The following is a 21,641-nucleotide window of genomic DNA, read 5'->3' as shown; positions in this document are numbered from 1 at the left end:
TGATTTTACAGACACTGCAGAAGTGTTCTCACAAGGAGTCAAATATCAGACATAAAGAAAATGCAAGACGTCATGATGTCCAATAGGGAAGAAACTTGATGTGATTTGGAGATGTTAACTGTTAAAAATACTAGATGGCCACATAATAACCTCTCCTCTGTAAGAAGCACTTTCCTTTTTGTGCCTCCAATGTTGCTCCCATGTAATGTGAAATGAACCAGGACATACATCTACTTTGAATACTTGGCCTGGGGCTCAGAGACTCAAGAATATAATTTGTTGACTGTAAATCTATTAGCCAGTGGTCTAGATAGAGGAAAATTACAATTCTGTTTCTTTCTCAGGTGTGCTGACACCAACAGCATGCACTTGAAAAAGTCTGTACGTGGATTTGAGGTGAAAAGGTAGTACCACATGCTGGTATAGGTAGCCAAATATACGGAGTTGTGCAAATAAACACTGCTTCTAAACTCCATATGTTGTTCCCATTTCGGATTTTTCACTCTTTTTATTTTACCAAGTGAATTGCTGTATACCCGGTACACAATGAAAAACCATAGCAAGGTGCAGCTCAGTTATTGGCTCTGGGCACTTTAGGTTCTTGGTGAACCTACAAGTCCTATATACCCCAGCAACCATAAGGCTCCAGTGGACATAACGGTATATTGCATGTAAAAATCTGCCATACTTGGAAGACGTTACAGGTGAAAATGCAGACACAAATAGCATTTTTTTCCAACTCATTTTCAAAATGTTTTAATTTGAACTGTTACTTTCCATAGGAAAGCCTTGAAGGAGCTACACAAATGACCCCTTGCTGAATTCAGAATGGTATTTACTTTTTAGAAATGTATAGCTTTCTGGGATCCATTATTGGTTTTACATCCATTTCTAGCAGTAACTGAAAGGAGTTTGAACGGACAAAAAACAGAAAACACAGGCAACGGTCATCTCTCGCCTGGACTATGCCAGCTCTCTCATGGTGGGGGCCAACCTGGCAGAAATTACCCGCTTACAACGGGTACAAAATGCTGCGGCTAGAGCGATTGTGGGCCTGCCCAGATTTTGTCCGGTGTCAAATGTCCTCCGCTCCTTGCATTGGCTCCCAGTAAGGAAGCGAATTCATTTTAAGGTCCTCTGCTTGACTTTTAAAATTTTGAAAGGTATAGGCCCCCAAATTATGTCCAGCTTCTTGTCTTTCTACGTACCTACACGCACCCTCCGTTCTCAAGGTCAGGCTCTTGCTGTGGTCCCTAGATTCAGGCTCTGCCGGGCGGGTGGACGCTCTTTCAGTGTTAAAGCTGCGACCATCTGGAATTCCCTTCCGGTTGAAATCCGCCTGCTGGAGGACCTTATGCTTTTTCGGAAAGCCATAAAAACGTTCTTGTTTTAGCCTGTTCTTCCTTGTGGTTCTCCCTGCTTAGTTCCTGTTATGTTGTGTCCTACCTTGTCATTGCGCCAGGACGCTCCTTCGCTGGAGCAGCTGTGCGCACAACAAATATCGATAACATAACATAACATGTCCCACTAAAATGCCAAAACTGTGTAGAAAATGTTGGTTTTCTAACAAAAGTCTGCCTGATCCTGAAAGCTGGGAAAATGGTGATTTTATCACCGTAAACGCTTTGTTGATACCGTTTGCAGAGAAAACAAGCATTTGCAATGCAATAGGTCTCGCATTTAGGCGAGTTTGAGCTGGAAATAACAATGCCTTTTATTTTTGTTTTTAAAACTTAAATAAAATGCATTGTCATTTACAATGCCAATAGCTTAAACTCGCATATATGCGAGACCTATAGCATTGCAAATGCTTGTTTTTTGGGGGATTACAAAAAATTATTGGCTGGATTATGACTGAAGAATGTTTTGTTCGCGCCATTTGAATCTTGTGAATCCAGTTTCGCCCACAGCCGTGAGGGCTCTACCAAAGATGTAAGGCTACTCGGATGAGAACAGGATTTCTACTCGTGCTAGAAAAAAAAGTTAGAAGCCACATCTTCTACAAACCCTGTGCAGATCGAGCAAGCACCACGAGGCAGGACGCCACTTAGTACAAGCGAGTTTTACCACTGAAAAAAATCACACGCCAACTTTACATACCATTAGGAACTCAAAAAAGAACACACTTGTGTCGTGAAATTCTATCCTGTGAAAACGGGCAGCCAGCAGAACAAGTTCGGCCACTAAAGTGAGCGGACCGCGCTCCAAATTAATTAAATAAATAAACCAAGCATGTCCGATTGCTTCTACCTTGCCCCTGAAACTAGACAACTTTATTATGCGAAGGCGAGGGAGGTAATAACAATAAAAATGCATAAATAAATAAATAAAGTAATTGGTAAACATGCGCATTCTTCCAGCTTGTATCTCACTCCTACCATTGTACTTCTAGCCCGTAATTGCGAAACACACGCGCGCGCGCTACAGCAAGGCGTGTGATTGCTCTCACGTATTTTGTTTACTCACAACTATCACTTTTACCTTATGTAAGTTAGTGTCTGCTTTTGTAATATGTTCACGTGTTATGTTCTCCGCATGTATCAGTTCTGTTCTGACGCCTCGGGGTAAAGTCGGTAGTACATAAAAATGCATAAATAAATAAAGTAATTGGTAAACATGCGCATTCTTCCAGCTGGTATCTCACTCCTACCATTGTACTTCTCTGTATCGATAAAAACACACGTGTGCGCGCTACAGCAAGGCGTGTCATTTCTATTACTGTTCCTTAAAGCACGGCGTTCAACAATTTTTTTTTTTTTGAAAAGGTAATTGCGAAACACACGCGCGCGCTACAGCAACGCGTGTCATTGCTCTCATGTATTTTGTTTACTCACAACTATCACTTTTACCTTACGTAGTTAACGTCTGCTTTTGTAATATGTTCACGTGTTATGTTCTCCTCATGTATCAGTTCTGTTCCTAGTGTGAAGCGCTCTGACGCCTCGGGGTAAAGTCCGTAGATTCATAAAAATGCATAAATAAATAAAGTAATTGGTAAACATGCGCATTCTTCCAGCTTGTATCTCACTCCTGCCATTGTACTTCTAGCCCGTAATTGCGAAACACACGCCCGCGCTACAGCAAGGCGTGTCATTTCTATTACTGTTCCTTAAAGCACACCGTTCAACAAAAAAACAAAAAAAACGTAATTGCGAAACACACGCGTGCGTTACAGCAAGGCGTGTCATTGCTCTCACGTATTTTGTTTACTCAAAACTATCACTTTTACCTTATGTAAGTTAGCGTCTGCTTTTGTAATATGTTCACGTGTTATGTTCTCCTCATGTATCAGTTCTGTTCCTAGTGTGAAGCGCTCTGACGCCTCGGGGTAAAGTCCGTAGTACATAAAAATGCATAAAGAAAAAGTAACTGGTAAACATGTGCATTCTCCCAGCTTGTATCTCACTCCTACCATTGTACTTCTCTGTATCAATAAAGACACACGCGTGCACGCTACAGCAAGGCATGTCATTTCTATTACTGTTCCTTAAAGCATGCCGTTCAACAATTTTTTTTTTTTTAAAAAGCCCGTAATTGCGAAACACACGCGCGCGCTACAGCAAGGTGTGTCATTGCTCTCATGTATTTTGTTTACTCACAACTATTACTTTACCTTATGTAAGTTAGCGTCTGCTTTTGTAATATGTTCACGTGTTATGTTCTCCTCATGTATCAGTTCTGTTCCTAGTGTGAAGCGCTCTGACGCCTCGGGGTAAAGTCCGTAGTACATAAAAATGCATAAATAAATAAAGTAATTGGTAAACATGCGCATTCTTCCAGCTTGTATCTCACTCCTACCATTGTACTTCTCTGTATCGATAAAGACACACGCATGCGCGCTACAGCAAGGCGTGTCATTTCGAAGCCCGTAATTGCTAAACACACGTGCGTGCGCTACAGCAAGGCGTGTCATTTCTCTTACCATGCCCGTAGCTCTGTTGCTCAGTTACGAGCTTCATGCGCGTAATAGACACCAATAGGCCATTGGAGGAGCAATGCTTGTGGAAAAAGCCAATAGATTTAAGTCTTTCATTATGGAAACAACGTCAAGGCCCATGAAGTAACAGTAAACAAAAAAGGACACGTACAAGCATTTTACTGTGAAAAGTGGCTCTGAAACCCCCTTTTTTTGTTTACAAAATGCCTCGCGCTGCACGAAGCACTGCTACGCAGTGTAACGCTAGGCGCGAGACCTAAAAACTGACGCTTTCTTCTTCAGCACTTTTTTCCAATTTTTCACCAAAAAACCAAAATGTAGCTGTATTTTGGTTAATTTCTGAGTCCCCCCAAGGGAATCCACAAATCCTTGGTAACTTTAGAATCCTCAGGATGTTGGAAGAAAAGGACACAAATTTGGATACCTTATGCAGACCACAAAATATAGGGGCCCAAGCGCAAAATACCCCAAATAGCCAAAAAAAGGCTCAGCACTAGGGGGGAAAAAGGCCCAGCCGTTAAAGGGTTAATGGAGGACTTCAGCGCCGTATGTGGAACGGAAGTCGGGTCCTTCTCGACATGTCGGTAATGGCTATGGCCGGAAGGCAGTGGCGCACCAGAGGGCATCATGGGCAGGGAAGCTTAAGGGTGGTGCATTTAGGTGGTGAGGAAGGGGAGCATTCTTCTCCTGCTGCTGGGTAGGCGGAGGACATCCACCTCGGAGTCTATGAGAAGTCTGCTTCCATTTAGACACCTGGAGCAGCCACATCTTCAATTTCAGACTTGTTAAGCTCTACAAAGAGGTCTGGAGTGAGTACTGCGTGCCATGGCAGGTGAGGCAAAGCGACGAGCATGTTGGTTCCGTAGAGTCTTTTTCTTACGGAAAGTAAGACAAGCTGAACACGAGATCTCTCGGAGGTCGGGGGACAAACAAAGATTGTAGACTTCATGGAGGTCAGACCTCCAATACTTGGCATGGCAAGTAGGACAGAATCGAAATGGAGATCTTTTGATCACAGAGACGTCCTCGACATGGACAGTGGGAGCTGAAAGGTATATAGCCAACACGGAGTCGAATGGGACAGTCAAGTGTTGAAAACCCACGGGAAGCAGGATTGTTTTGTAGAACCAATGAGGGGACGGATCCAAGGGCCAGGCAAGAACACCACATGGCGTCAAACCAGAGCTCACGACGCACATTGGAAACTTGCAGATATTTTCCACATATTGTTTGGGAGGAAACATGAAAATTAAGGAAAGCATTATGCTCAGTGAGTTCAGGCTGCGGTATTCATCTGTAGGCAGGTAAGGCAGTTCACTGAATATCTCTCTCTGGCCATTCCTCCTGACCATTTTGGCATGCCTTGGATGGAGGTTGGGGTTTGGTTAAGGGAGTTTTTTCCCTTTCTGGCCTTGCCTAAGATTCTGGGAGGAGAAATGCCACTAGCCCCACCCAATACACTGACAACGTTTCTCCGTTTAATATTAAAACCACAAACACATTTTTTTATTTATTTTTTATAACTTTCCTAATGTTTTCAAACATCAAGAGGCATTTCAAATTGAGCTAGTGGATTGGGGGTGTTAAGATTCACCCCACCAATCCTCAGACTATTTTCTTTAGTAAACAACAGGCATGCAATTTTAGGTGCAATTGCTCAGGCAGGGGGCAGTGAGGCAGCGAGGAGAGAGAAGGCAAGGCGGGCCATGGGCACAGAGGGGTTGCAGAGGTACGGCAGAGCAGTACACAGCAGGGATGCAGGATGGTAGGGGCATGGAGAAGCCACAGGAGTGCGGAGAGGCCTATAGAGAGGAATCAAGATTGGGGCAAGGCAGCACACAGGTGTGGCAGTGGAGCTACGGCACGCAGGCGGTTGTTGGGGACACAGAGGGAATGCATGGGAGGCGGTGGGCAAATATAGGAGCTGCCAGGGGTGAGGCAATGGGGGATAAAATGGTGGGGGCATACAGAGGGGACTAGGAATGGGGAGAAGCACCAGTGGGAGGACAAGAAGTAGAAGCTAGGTTGTGTCAGGGATACACAGGAAGGACTGGAGAGGGGTGTGGGCAAAAAGATGAGATGTAGGGAAGGCAAAGGACAGCCATGGGGCAGAGCAACACAAAGAATTAAAGCACAAAAGAAGGGGCTCAAACCACAACCACATCATAAGCCAACACACCCACAATTATAGGCCTAAACAACCAACATCACACACCAACACAAGCATCATACATCTACTCACTGACCTCATATGTCCACACATCACCATTAGATGTCTATATAACCATATAGCCAGACAACCAACATCATAGGCCAAATACCACCCACTAAAAATGGAAGTAGCTCACATATAGCAACACATCCACTATCCTGCTCCAACAATAGCATAAGCCAACAAACCCACTGTCGCACACCAAGCCACCCCACTATTATACGTCAGCACAGCTTACATACACTGACAAACTTGCACCTTCACAATGAGACACCAACACACACAACAGTATAGGACCACATACCCATCATATTCCAGCACAAGCATTAGATGCCAAAGTAACCACCACCATATTCCATTACACCCACACACATAGCTATTGTCTTACGCCCATATATCCACCACAATACCCCAACACACCTCTGTACTTTTAAGTTGTGTGAAAGTATGAATGTGGTACACATCCAGACCACGCCTATTCTGCCAACACGTCAACCACATCTCAAAACATCTTCATATGTCTACATAACTGACATGATATGCAAAGACATTCACCATCACACGGAAACACAATCAACATCCTACATCCAGATACACAGCATCATACATCCAAACAATCAACATCATAGGCCAACATCACCAGCATCATACAACAAACAACAATCATGCCCCACCAATCTTCATGCATCCACACAACTGACATCATAAGCCATCCAACATCATACAGAGGAACCAATACACGTACAGATTACCCACCATCATGAGTTCACACAAACAAAAATCCAACACCCACACACCCACAATAAAATGCTATTAACACCAATATTTCCGCACACCCATGATCATACATCCATACAATCATCCTCATAAAAACAAAACTAAGATCATACGTTGAACCAACACACACAAAAAATAATCCTGAAAATACTAAAGTTGAAAGTGTTAAAGTTTACTAACATGTGGACTGTGGCTTAACACACAAAATGAGAAAGACACTTCCTGCCAAGCCACTTCGTGCAATGCTGAATCTCGAAGCCTACTACAAACAAAACGTGAACTACGAAAGAACAGCACCTACCCAATGATGACCCACCAAGCTAGGAATGGTTCGAAAAAGCTTGAATTGGTGCACCCAGGAGCAGATTCAATATATTGACAGGAGGGACGTCACCCAACGTATTTCAAGATGGCAGTGCTCGGCCATGGTACTATGGACACACTAAAAAGTTGCCTTTCTGCACCATTCGTAAATTATTAAAAAACATACTTTACATCTAAATCTACTACATATACACATGATAAAGAGGTTTTAATCAGATATTCTATTTCACCAACTAAAAAATATCTTATTTCGCTCAGTAACCATCTGATAGGCACAAGTACTTGAAGGGTTTCTATGAAAACCATATGCAAATTGACATTAATTTAAAGTATGCAAGGAAATATTTGTGAATTGTGACTGTACCAACATTGTGACCCCAAACACTGTGCTCAGTGAAGCAATCCCACACATGTGCATCTGATATACAATGAATCCGATTTGCAAGATTCCGTTATAGTAGGTTAATCACCAGTCATAATATTTTGCAAGCTTGAGGATACTCAGGGTAACTACATTGGTAACAACCCACAACCTGTTGAAAAGGTGTGGCCAAGGAATTAGAAAGGGTTGAAGGGGATGTCTTCATTTGAAAAGGTTAACCCCTTCTATGGTTATCTTGATGGTAATTCATTCGGGTAGATTGCCCTTGGCAATGTAGATGTTGACATGTTTCAACCTCATCTGGTTCAGAGGTGGCTTCAGGACAGGGGCTGGTGGAGTTTTTGTTACGCAGGTGTAAAATGGCACCGAGCATGGGATCGCCAAGATCACAGGGGGCTCGACAGTGAACAACCCCACCTCCATCCCGGCCAAGCGGGGAAAAGTGGCATAGGCACCCTACGACGAATCCCAATTAGTAAGGTGGGAGGCCTCTAAAGACTGAAGCACCTCGTGCCCCTCCATTCCCTGGCATGAGATACAGGTGAGGATATGGACCTGGTGCTCCTCTGTGAGACGGGTGAATCGGGGGACATGCTCCATTAAGTTAATTAGCATAGTTCCTGCAGTGGGTGCTGTGGACAGGGGGAGGGGCTCGTGAAATGTGAGTTGGAGGTCTGTGTTGGATGTTGAAGTAATATGAGCGCCTAAAATTGGTTAATGCCCAGCTATATGTTGAGCTAGTGGCGCAGAGACTGCCTGAACGGAGTTCAACCCTACAATGATGAGTACCCACCTTTAGTAGCGAGCACCCTTAAGGTAGTGGAATAAATGAGAAAGGTCCCTGGCCGCTGTCTCTTCCGACATTGCCCCAATTATGATAGGTGTTCTTATCTGCGACAAGTGAGCACAATATGAACCTGAAATCACTTGAACATCCAAGTCGGCCATCAACAGTGGTTGACCTCCAGGAGTGAGTTTGTACGCTTAACTGGTACACCATACAGGCAAACCTCTTCTTGGTTAGAACTGGTGCATTGAAGGGCATCCACCATAGCAGAAGGAAGATTAGCTGGTGGGCACTCTACTGCTGAGACTTCCAGGAAGCGCAGAAGGAAGAGCGATTGATAAATTCTTAAGTAAACGAGGCCCCTAAGTGACCGTGCTCGGAAATGTCCTCACCGGTGACTTCCCCTTACTTCTGCCCAGGAGGTTTTCAAAGACTACTAGGCGAAAACCTCCAGGCAGGTTTTGAATAGACTTTCACTAGAGAAATGGCATAGATAAACAAGACCTCAAGGATGTGCGTAAAAATCTTCAATCCATGATTCACATACTGAAAGCCACAGAATCCCGACTCAACTCCACTGACTCAGCAGGACAACTCATCCACATCACGGTTGCATCCATGGACTGGCAATTGCAGCAAATGTGGGAGAAATGCAAGGGCATTGACAATACGTCTGAGAGGCAGAACATAACGCATTTGCAACTTGAAAGAAGACTGTGAGGGCAACAATATCTACGCCTGCTACACAAAGTTAGTTCCAGCAGATCCTCCACGAATCCATGCAGAGTCCAACTGGAATCTTAAGAGCTCACAGGGTGGAAAGGCACCCACAGGAGCCAGGGGCGTGACCTAGAGATGTAGTGGCAAAGATGAATAATCTCAGAAAAAGAAATGAATTAATTTGATTTATTAAGCTTATTAAGCTTATTAAGCGCGACAGCTACCCAAAAAGGGTTTCCCGGCGCTGAACAGGTAATGTGCTAAGTGGCCTAACGTTGCAGACAGGGATAGCGTTATTGATTGAAAAGCCAGGTCTTGACGGCTTTGCGAAACCGGATATAGCTGGTTTCTAAGCGAATATTTAGGGGGAGAGAATTCCAAAGAGTTGGTCCAATGTACGCAAAGGATCTGCCACCCATTCTAGAAAGTCTAATTCTGGGGACAGTAAAGTTGCCTTTGGATAAGGACCGGAGGTGGCGGGAGGGAATTTAGGGGCAGACAAGGGATTGTAGGTATAGTGGAGCTGATCCAGCTTTGATTTTGAACATGTAGCTCAGGGTTTTGAATTTAATGCGACTCTCTACCCTGAGCCAATGTAAGTCTTGAGGATGTCCGGAGATATGAGCTGTTTTAGGAATGTTACGCAGCAGCCTTGCGGCGGCATTTTGAACCAGCTGCAGACGTCTTTTCACTGCCTTGTTCGCCTCCAGACAGAGGACATTTCCGTAGTCCAGTCGAGAGGTTATAAGGGCATGGACCACAGTGTGTTGGGTGTCGTATGGCAGCATCCAGATGATTTTCCTCAGCCACAGCAAGATTGTAAAGCAGGTGGCCGAGACCGTACTAGCCTGATGGTGCATGGTCAAAGCATTATCAATGGTGAAACCCAGATTTCGTACATGGTCTGATGGAATAGGAAGGGGACCCATCTCGGTGGGCCAGTGCTTAGCATTCCATAGATCTTGTTTTTGACCCAGGATCAAGACTTCGGTCTTACAACCATTCAGTTTAAGTAGATTGTTATTCATCCAGGTGGCAATTTTCCCTAAGCCTAACTGCAAGAGGGATGTGGAGTCAGGGCCCGGGTTTGAAAGGGAAAAAGTAATCTGGGAGTCATCAGCATATGTGTATAGGGTGAGACCTGCATGTTCTGCGATGAGGGCCAGTGGTTTAACATATAAGTTGAAGAGGAGGGGGCAGAGCACAGAGCCCTGCGGAACACCATAGGGAGATGAATGAACTTTGGAAGTTGCTGTGTTGGAGAAAATCTGAAACGTGCGGTGAGATAAGAAAGAGGAAAGCCAGTTCAGTGCAGAGCCACCAATGCCCATTGAGGTTAGGGTCTGTATGAGAATGGTGTGAGAGATGGTATCGAATGCTGCGCTAAGGTCAAGTAGTATAAGCGCAACAGTTTCTCCTCTATCAAGGTGAAGCCGCAGGTTCTCCGTAACTCCCAATAGTGTTGTTTCAGTAGAGAAACCAGGACGGAAACCAGATTGCGAGGGATGGAGGATGTGATTCGTTTCAGTGAACTAAACGAGATGGGAATGAATGTGCCTCTCAAGAATTTTAGAGAAGGCAGGCAACAGCGAAATAGGGCGGAAGTTGGAAAAACGCTAGGGTCAGCTGAAGGCTTTTTTAAAAGCGGTGTCACCATGGCGTGTTTCCAACTAGCCGGGACAGTTGACTCTTGCAGAGAAAGGTTAAGGGTATTGCAAATCATGGATAAGTGAGAGCAATCTAGTTGTTTTAATATTGGGATGGGAAGTGGATCTTTGGGTGAGCCAGATTTCAATTTGCCCAAGATCATCCTCAAGTCATCCAGGTTTAAAAGTGGGCACGAATTCAGGTGTTCGTGGGTGCACGACAGGTATGGCGTAACAGGCCAAGTATTGGTGCTCAGGGTGGATATCTGAAGGTTCTGGGGAGTATTAGATTGAAGATTGGCCATGTCCAGGTAAATAGTTTAGATTTTTTGTGTGAAGAATAAGGCAAGTTCTTCGCACTGGTTGTTATTCAGAGTGGGTGGTTTAACTGTAGTTTTAGAACCCGCTAATTCTTTCACCAATTCAAAAAGAGTTTTGGATTGGTTTGTTGCCTCAGAGATGGTTTTAGCGACATAGCTGGTTCGAGCCATATTGCATAATTTGTGATATTGTTTTAGTTCTTTCTTGTAAGCGTCCCTGGATTCTGGGGAGTAGTCTTTCCTCCAGCTCCTTTCTAGGCACTTACATTTGCATTTTACATATTTTAGTGGGTCATCGAACCAGGGGGCTGGATTTCTGTGGATCTTCCGTTTTTTCTGTGATAAGGGGAGCCAGGAGTTAATAGCATCCGTGAGCCAAACATCCACCTTTCCTGATAACATTTCTATATCACCCTTAATGGAACCAGCATTAGAGCATGCTGAAAAGGGATAGAAATCTAGGGCTAGATTGAGAGTATTAATATCTAATTTTTTCCAATCTCTCTTGCAAACATTCAGGGGACGGCTGGGGGTGAAAGGAACAATGGGGTGGGTGAAACTGAAGCCCTTGTAGCACAAATAAGAATTTGGAAGATAGCAAAGTAGTGCAATACCAAGACGTTTTGGTGACTATACTACAGCTGAGGTGACGTTTGAGCATTCACAACCTAACTCACTAAAGTACAAATTCAACATAGATGGCTTGCCCCCACAGGTCTGCACTTCACATGGAAAGAGAGCAGTAGGGGATTGGAACGATACGCAGCAAAGGGGGAGGTGACAACGCCCCCACAGTTGCTGTGTTCAAGGTATCTTTGAATGCAAAGGGTCTCAAGGCACAACCACAGAAAGTCTGGTGCTGTATCATCCAATAAGCTATACTGAAACACGAGGGAAACCCTAGGATCAGTTTGGGCCCTGGATGCCAATTTAAGAATGGAGAAAAATGGTCCCCATTAACAACAAAATGTCATAAAAATCAAATAGCCATTATTTTTGTGATTAAATAGTTGTATATATTTACAAATTGTTAAAATCACGATGCAATGCGAGATGCAAAAGTGCCTGTGTTCAGAAGAGCGACACACTCATTTGATATGGACAAACAGTTGTGTATCAATCACAAAGCTTTCTTAATAGGTAACCCATGGAACAAGATAAGATACACATTTTAATGGGTTTGCCTAATTAGTCAACAGAGTTTCGATCTCTTCGGATGACAAGATCATCATCAGGACTTCTAATATGTATGAGCCAGAGAAGAAAGCTATATGTTAATTGTGGATGGGAAAAGAGAGAAGAAGGGTAACATAGAAAAAAGGAAACGTGAAAAAAAGATATATATATACACACACAGGCCTATTATATACAATAAACCGTCGTAATATAACCTCTGATGGTGACCCCCATGGCTGTGTAAATGTGCTTTCCTCAGTATGAAACTCACAAATAGGTGCCGCCTCGTGAGTTTCAAAATATTCACCGTCCTTATTCAGCCAATTAATGTGTATTTGAAATGTAAGTGACAGGATTTGCGATTGAAAACAACAGATACATACAAAAGTGTTAATACTTCGAAGCCTGCTAGGATACTTTTTTAAACGCCAAATCTCGCAAAACTACTGAACGGAGTTACAATTTGCTTTCGGGTGCTCCATTTTCAAAAAAACACTTTCGCACAAGTAAAAAATATTATTTCATTTTCTTTAATTTACTGCTCAAAGTGGAATGGTAAATGAAAATATGAACATGGTGCCACTGTTAATCTGTAGGTGCGTGCATCCATGGAGCTGCATATGTCATGAGGCAAGAGCATACATACAAAATGATGAGGCCGCTAGCCGTGTCATGATGCATACATGCCTGCTCCTATCATACCACTTTGTTTTATTATTTATTTATTTTTCCGCCCGATACTGCATCACATGAGTTTAAGCTATTGGCATTGTATATTACAATGCCTTTTATTTATCAGTTTTGATAATTAACACATAAATAAAAGGCATTGTCATGTGCAATACCAATAGCTCAAACTCCTGTGAATGTGAGACCTATTTCATTTTAAAGAAGCGGGCACCATTGTCCCGGGCTGCTTGTAAAGTGACAGCGTACATGGCACGCTGAATGTTGCAGGAAAGCATGTCATGCCTGCAGTAGGAGAAACTCATTAAAGAAAATAGTGCTTACAGAGTAAATAAGACATACTGTGTAACAACAGACGTAAAAGGGCTAGTCCTCATGGGAGGTTACAAATGAAGACAAGGCAGTACTAAGGAGGGACTAACAAGCCTATTAACAGATCAGAAGCCAGAATTTACGAAAACAATGACAAAAGCCAATGGAAAATGTGGGCGGAACTTCAAGTCCATACTCTAATACAGCATGCCTCAGAGAGCAACGCATGCGTTGCCCAGGCTAGATCTAAAAATCATCGGTAAAGCCAGTATGTCAAAAAGCTGGGACCTCTTGGCTTTGCCAATGCTGGTTATGAGCAGTCTTTCATTTGATCTCTTAATAAGAAGAGCAATGAAGCAGCAAAGCAGCTCCTTGCAATTTTTTAATCTATAGTGATTTGTTTTAACTGTTTTAATATAATGCACTATTTTTGTAAGAAATGACAAACTATTTCCTTTAAATAAACATTGATATGGTCACAGAGATGTATTTTTTCTAGGTGAGGAATCCCTCGAGAATCCACGTATATGCTGAGATTGTGTATGGTTTATTAATTAAATGAAAGGTCCATTGAGGGAGAATTAGCTCCTACCAGAGGTGTTTATGTACTTTGGGGTGCACTTACTTGCCTTTGGGTGCTCATCTCCACGAAAGAATCCAAAATTCAGGGCAGGTCTAAAATACAACAAGAACCTTCAACATGTCCACAATACTCATCCCACAACGAGCCTGGTCTATATGCAAAGTACCTCTCACACTCAAGCCCTCATTGACACCCAGCTACCATTAACAGAATATTCCATTCCTCTTCTCATTCAGCACCTCTTCCAACTACCAACCTCTCTACTGTACCCCTTCCAGTTTCTCCCAGGACAGCAGTAGTCTTTTACCCTCTCCTCTGTCTCATATCCAATCCCTTACATGCCAGCAGTATTAGTATGAGCCATCACGTACTCAATCTCCATGTTCAGCAGTTCCACCAGAGCACTGAAAGTGCCAACCTCGAGCAGCAGGAAGATGTTGTATCTCATCCAGGACTGGACATCTGCCTCGGAGCTGCAATCCCCGAATGTGCCTGTAAGTGAGGTTATACACACTGTCAGGTAGCATCAAGCAAACTCACTGAAGGAGCTCCTAAGAAAGACATCCAAGCAAAAACACTGAAAGAACTGTGCAGTTGATCACCCTGGTTAGACTATTCTATCAAAGTGAGCCTGCCCACAGTGATTATGCACAGAAGGAAATAAGCAAGTAAACAGCACGGTCTCTGAACGTGCTCGGCAAGTACCACCATTATCGGAGACAACATCATCGCTCCTGATAAGGCAATTGCTACAGAAAGAGTGCTGGAGGGCACGTTCTAGCATGTGAACGTGCCCAGTGGCCACTGTAGCATGTGAGAGAATGTAGGGGACAATATGGTACATAATATAATACAATGGGGAGAAGGCAGCATTTGAGAACTAAATGAAGCGGCATAGTTGCCATTACACATCGCACTGGTGCATGAAGGAAACAGTGTGGAAATGGAGTTTTGCCGAATCCTGTTTCACAAGCACCGAACTGGACAGTGCCTGAAGGTCATGTGTCAAGTCGTTTCTTTGAGCAGCATATTCTGCTTGCAAACTGGAAAAAGCAGACCAGGGAAGAACAGAGAATGACAAGTGTTAAGAGGTGGAGTTTACCCCTCTGGGTCAAGAGGCATGAATGTGGGGCTGGGGGAAGAGGTGGATGAGTAACCTTCTTTACAACCTTAAGGTTCTCAATGGTACAGAGAGCAGCGACAGTTACCTCGACTGGTGACGTTAAAAAGACCAACAACCCGGGGTGTTGGGACAGAAAGTGAGCAGGGAAGAGAGCCAAAACACAGGATTTGAATGCAGGACATAGTTCAGTTGAAGTAGGTAGGAGAGGTTTAAGATACAACAAGTTATTCAGGGTAAGGGGAATTAAGGAGGAAGGAATCCAATACCTTCATCCTTAGAGAGGAAGGATGGACAGAGAGAGAAAGATTTCCTTTCTTCTGATAAAACAGAAAGCGGCCGCAGTGATTCAAAAGCTGCCAGGCACACCCCTGAAGAGGGATGGGAACTGTGTCCATGATTTTTTCCATTTACTTACAGGTAAAATGGGAATGTGACCGGAGGGGGCGTTGTTTGAGAGGAAATGATTTGATTTAAATAGAAGGGAAAGAGGTACTTGAAGAGTGCAACACAATGATGGGAACAGATTAGTTAAAACACCTAAATCAAGGGTAAAGAATAAACAATCAAAACATCTGTGACAGGTACAACAGACTAAAAAGTGACAATGTTTTTCTGTGTCAATCAGTGTAGTGAGTAACAGAGACTAAGGGTAGACATTGGTCACATGAGAGTGACTGTAGAAGGAGGGGGCAGCACTGGTGTACACGAGTGGAAGAGAGGGTGGGAGCACTAATGCGGGGATGAGCAACTGGGGAGATCCCAGGATGTGAGCACCTGTGCATTAGTGCATAGTACAGTGGCTAATTAGAGATGCTGCCTCCTGTGGGTCACCAATTTATAGCATGAGCCCTTAAAGAGGGCACCATCTCAAACCAAGAGCAACCGAATGCACTCTGTAGCAGTTTACAGCGTCCAAAAAAGCACCTGGGTATAGGTTAGACATGCGATCCCAGTGAAAGTCACAGAGGAGGAACATGCTAAGAACAAAGAAGCCTTAGTTGGCATTTCCAAAGTACACTGTATCATAGTAAGTTGATCCGAGAGATCAATGAAGATCAACAAAGAATTTGTTCCATGAAAACAAACGATTCTGACCTTGGGCAACATAAAGAATGGCCCGAGCAATCTTCAGCCGCTTTTCCCTGGCAGTAACTTCTAAACCATCTAGTAAGCGCATGGCATGGGTCCGCTGTTCTGTGATGCTCAGCTCTGTCCATTTCTTGTCAGGCACTGAAAAAAAATGATGAATAGGTGTAAATGAAAAGAATTAAGTGGGGCAGAAAAGGCAAACAAAAGAGTTGAATCAAAGAGAAAAAATAACAGAAGAAAGAGGCAAGTGTAAGATAGAGAACAATAATCCAGAGAAAAGATGCTCAAGGGGTGACAGCTTAGTAGTGAGAACAAAGAAAAAAGTTAAAGCGTTGAACTCCAAGGAAGCATTGAACAAGAAAAAACAGAGAAGTGGTCATAAAGAGAGTTCAATGACGAACAGAAAAACAGCACAAAAGAGTAAGAATAGAAAGGGCAAAAGGCAAATAAGATAAAAGGACCTGAAGAATTGATTTTGGGCTCATTTGGTGAAGAGAGCAGTAAAGGGAGACCCAACTAGGCATAAGTCACTGCACCCAGATTATAATAGTTAAAAAGTACCAGAGTGCAGGAAAGGATGAGGTTTGCGTATATGGATGGCATACACCCAATTCCAGACTATAGGGAAAGAATGAGATGTAAGCACAGGAGGATCACATTCCAAGTGGAACTGTAAGAATAAGAAGGACTGTGCAAAGGTAGGTCATGATATGCACGGATGAAGAATTTGTGATGGGGGAGGAGTAAAGACTACAAGTAAGATTTCAAGAACCAAATGTAGCTTAAAGAGGGGTCTGGTGCTAGAAATACTAGGTACCATGCACAGCTGCAGTGAGATGGTCCACAAATAGTGGTGCTACTACATAAGCACAGCTTTATTTGGGTAGAAAAGAGTCAATGCATAAGAAGGTGACATGTAGCTGAAGTCCACATCATGTAATAAAGGTATTTTACCGTGCACTCTGAAATCTTCTTCAAAGCATTTTCTGTTGAGGAGGAATTCAGGGCCTTCAGTGTAACTATACAGTTCTGTCAGAAAAAACAAAGAAAAAAAACACTATGTTGCTTCATGGATACTTTACATCATACAGTAATAAATAGACAGTGCGTGTACAAAGACAGTATCATCACATGCACAGAAAGGGAGCAACACGAGCACTGGGATCAATATTTCAGGAAAATGTTAAGTATTCGACACAGCCAGCAGAGCACGGAGTTCAAGAACAATGCCCAGCAAACTGAGAAACTTCATATCCAGAAGCCAAGTGCAATATCAGGCGGACACAGTATTCAGTGACCAAAAGCCATGCAGAGTACAGAAAAAGCTTCACAGATTTTGTGAAAATATGTGCAGACCCACAAGACTCACACCACACACGCACACCTGTGAGGATAGTATGAGATTATTAAATCCAGTGTCCCCAGAGTGTATTGGGGGTGGCCACATCTACCACCTATATACCAACACATCAACAACTAGCTTTGAGGCCCTCTTGGCATCAGAAACCAAGAGCCAGGTGGAGCATAGAGACCAGTACAGTGTTCTCTAACAACAGCAACGATGAGCATGGAGGCCAACAACACATCAGGGACCAAAAGCCATGTACAGCATAGAGACCAACACAGCTTCTGGGATGCTGGGGACATTTAGACAGAAAGCAAGACAACATTTAAAACACAAGAACAGTCCAGAAGAGAGAGATCAAGATCCACATCTAGCAAGGAGAAATGGGTAGTAGAAAAAGCAATTTCTAAAACAGAAAAAACAAAAGCCATGCTTTCCATAAGTGTGCATAACTTCAGAGGCAGAGTCCTGCAGAACAGAGAAAACAAAGCAGCAACAAAGACCAAGAGTTATGTGGCTGCCCAGTATCGGCATCAGCGCAGCTTTGGAAATCAAGAGCCTTGACATACAGATTTAAGACCACAAAACATGATGATCAAGCCAACTAAATGCTGGCCCTCCTTTCTTTAACAAAAGATGTAAAATAGCTCCTAGCGAATAATGTCAATCACGGGCATACAAAGACCACGAACTCAACAGGCCACGATCTAATTTCACAAAGGGAGAAATTAACAATCCATGAAAGACTAGGGGAACAAAACCACTTGGCAGCAAGAGTACATCTAATATTGCTATAGGAGAAACAGACAAACGGATTTCACACAAAGAAACAGGGAAATGTACCAGAGAACAAGTTCAATAAATAAATCATTTAGGGAGAGACAAAAATATTGTTTTGTGAGATAAGAAGAATAAATGTTTTTCACTCATACCCAGTGTAAGACAAAACCAATATTCAATACATGCGAGACCATTACAAAAAGTATAGAACACCCTACGAAAGACAAAAGACTAGTAACAAAGAAGATAAATATTTGCATCCTGAAGAAGGAATCTGTTGAGTGGGGTACGATACATGGCCACATTATGCTCACAAAACATCAAGCTATCTTAGCTTTCCCTAGACAAAAAAGCTCCATTCACAGAGTACCTGGGCGAGTACATATGAGGAATGCAAAATGGCTTGAATCCCTCACCAAGGAGGAGTCCAGGTAAACCATAATATAGCAGACTGCATACTGGCATCACAGAGAAAATGGCAAGCATAGGACTGGACTGACCGTAAGCCTCCATTGAAATAATGTAATACACCTATTGCCAGCTGTAATGTATGGAAGTATTTTACTAAAGAACTTTAAGCTGGCACACATGTACCACGTTATAAAATCTAATCACTGAGGAAAACTTTAGATCAGAGGTCTTCAATCAATGGGGTGCGACCCCCAATGGGGCCATGGAGTCATCAGAAGGTGGTCGCGCATTCACCAGCCCCACTTCTGCCTCGAAATGTTTGCATCTCAGGAGGCTCTCTGATTGGAGGACACGGTGAAATAAGCCAATCCTAATGTTGCTACGTCATAAATTCCTGTCCTCCAAACAGAGAGACTGCAGCATGCATACCAGGAAATGCCCGCGAACTTTGTCCATAAAGATGGACCAGCACCTTTGCAATGCAGCCTGTACTTCGGGGGAATTCTGCAATATTCTACGCCGTCACTGCTGCCTTACAATGGATCCAGTTGTTTTTCGTAGCCATCACTGCTTTCACCTCGTAACCTGCTTTGTGGCTCGTTGCTGCCTCTGTATTAGGATCTCCTTTTTACTTCCGGTTGGTTTCCAAGGCAACCCGAAGCTTTCCAGAATAATTAAGTAAGCCGCCTCTTCCCCTCTGCAGACATAGACTGAATCGGAATCTCTCGCTCTCTCTTTTTCTCGTCCGCTCTCTTTTCCCTGATTGAGCCATGAGGGGGGTTGGGGAAGGCTCTGGTTCATTTTTAGGTCTCGTGGCGTTAACCGCGCGAAGCGCGGTCTTGCCAGAGTACCTATTGTCAGCGACTCTGCTTTCCAGGAGAGGAGACAGGAGCTGGCCGCGCGCTTCGGAATTGAGCGGGCCACGCGCACGTGAACGCGCTCGCTGTGCCCAGCTCCTGTCTCTTCTCCTGGAAAGCTGTACCACACAGCCACACCGCCCCCTGCTTACGCATGCGCACACACAGAGACACACACACGAGCACACCTACAGACACGCACGCACACACACACACACACACACACAGAGACCCCCGCCCCCTCAGCCGCCGCCGCACACATACACACACACACGCACACACACACACACACAAGCGCACCACCCCTCCCCCCTACAATTAAGCCCCACTTACCGCCATTGTACAGTTCTGCAGCCTCCGCAGGGCTCTCCCTCGGGCATGGGAGCAGCCCCGCGTCACCAGCACTGCTTGTTTGGCCATGCACTCCGTGGGCGCGTGCGCGGGCTTCCGAAGACGGGAGTCCCGCCCCACGGAAGCTTTCAGTTTCGCGCACGTCTTGTTTCATCATGCTGCTGCTTCCCCAGAAGAGGAGCAGGGCTCGGCTTTTGAACTAATACCATTAAATAATCTCCAGGTGCAGCAGGAAGGAACCGAGGGAGGGGACCCTCTGCCATCCGGGTCCTGACGTGAGAGGGACCATGCGCCACCTAGTAGGGGCGAATAGAAAACATAACTCTAAAGGTGCCAGCAGGCCCATGCTCTAATGTACATGCACACTGCGGGTGATGCAGCGCCAGGTGTATGAACAGGCTGACTGATCAGGCACTTTAGAAAACGGGCTATTATTCATTACATGGAACGTATTGAGCGCTTCTCCTGTTCTTTGCAATGGACACCCTAACACTTTTCGGGAAGGACAGCGGTGCATTTAGGTAGACAGTGCGCACACTTTTATGTGCTTGAACCACCTGCACTTCGGGTGTGCCGTACTGAAGCACCGGTGTTTGCGGTGTGCTGCGACCCTAGCCCACCGTGCCAGATCGTCTCGGCTTGCTTACTGTTACTCAGTGGGGGAATGTCAGCAGTTTTCTGCACGGCCATCACTGTGATACACCCACCCCGTTCCATTCCATAGCATTCCAGTCCGGTGCAGAGCACACCACATTCTGCACCTTTCAAGTTTACCTTCGTCTTGTCTGAAGACAATGGTGTAGTAGGCACTCTGTGCACAGGTGCGTGTCTGCGCGCGCCCGCGCACATGTGCGTGCTGATGAGCGTGCGGTAGGCTGCTGTACTGCTTCCAAAGCTGCAGCTAGCACCTTCATTTAAATTCTGTTGCCATAGGCAACAGGAAAGAACGGGAGTGATGCGCTGCCTTCCCTGCCTTCTGCAGGGCTGGCGAGACACCTGGTCTCTGGGTCAGCTGCCGCCGCCTGAACCGCTGCGCTAGCCCAGTCTTGGCGCTCAGCCTTGAAACCTGTGTGTGCAGACTCAGCTGTTCGGCATTGGCTCGAGGTTCAATCACGGCAGCCTCTTTTCATGAGTACCACTCTCCTGCAGTTTTACCCTCACCTCCACAGCATCTCGCGAAGATGAAGGGACACAGATAAGCAGGGGTTTCAGAACGTGGTGTTCTGTCTCTGGTTTTGTCAGACTAGTTACCAGAGAAGGATACCTCGACAACTTTCCTTCCTGAATCCTGGTCCCGAATCAATATATGTTGTGGTCCGTGGCATGCATGACCTGATATGGGTGATCCATGCTTGACCCCATTTTGTCCATGCATGCCCTGATATGGTCCATGCATGAACTGGTATGGTCCATGCATGAACTGGTATGTTCCATGTTTGACCTGATATAGTCCATGCGTGAACCGATACTGTCCATGCATGGCCGGATGTTATAATATTTGTGATTCCTGCACACAGAAGTCTGTAAATCTGCCTTGTTACAATTGACACCTTTAGCATAAGACATGTGCACTGAAATTACATATTAAACATCATGACTTTTAGGTGCTGCAGGCTCAAAGCATCCTCTTGCACTCATATTTTATCTTGCACAATTCATCAATATGCTTACCTCTAATCCTCAAAGGGCTTAACATAAAATTAACAGCATCACCGAGCCAAAATACTCACAGGGAGAATGTGTATTAATCTGCACTCTCTACCACACTGCTTTCAAGAACAGCATACTCTTGCACACACTGTCACTGCTCACCAATTCAAAG

The 21,641-nt window shown here is 44.4% G+C and overlaps 1 protein-coding gene across 2 annotated transcripts in view; it reads right to left on the bottom strand.

Moving 5' to 3' along the window:
* The window catches only part of STRIP1 (striatin interacting protein 1), a 225,886-nt gene that overhangs the window by 165,863 nt on the left and 38,382 nt on the right, over positions 1-21,641 (bottom strand). For both annotated transcript variants that reach the window (XM_078644790.1, XM_078644789.1), the window contains exons 3-5: positions 17,030-17,104; positions 16,082-16,216; positions 14,235-14,355 (exon numbers count right to left, since the gene is read on the bottom strand). In XM_078644790.1, the coding sequence (XP_078500916.1) occupies positions 14,235-14,355; positions 16,082-16,216; positions 17,030-17,104 (331 nt within the window). The remainder of the gene's footprint in view (positions 1-14,234; positions 14,356-16,081; positions 16,217-17,029; positions 17,105-21,641) is intronic.

This window comes from Lissotriton helveticus, chromosome 5_1 (genome assembly GCF_964261635.1).
Source record: "Lissotriton helveticus chromosome 5_1, aLisHel1.1, whole genome shotgun sequence".
Taxonomy (NCBI): domain Eukaryota; kingdom Metazoa; phylum Chordata; class Amphibia; order Caudata; family Salamandridae; genus Lissotriton; species Lissotriton helveticus.
Note: the sequence above shows the minus strand (reverse complement) of the source record. Positions and strands in the feature narration are given on the sequence as shown.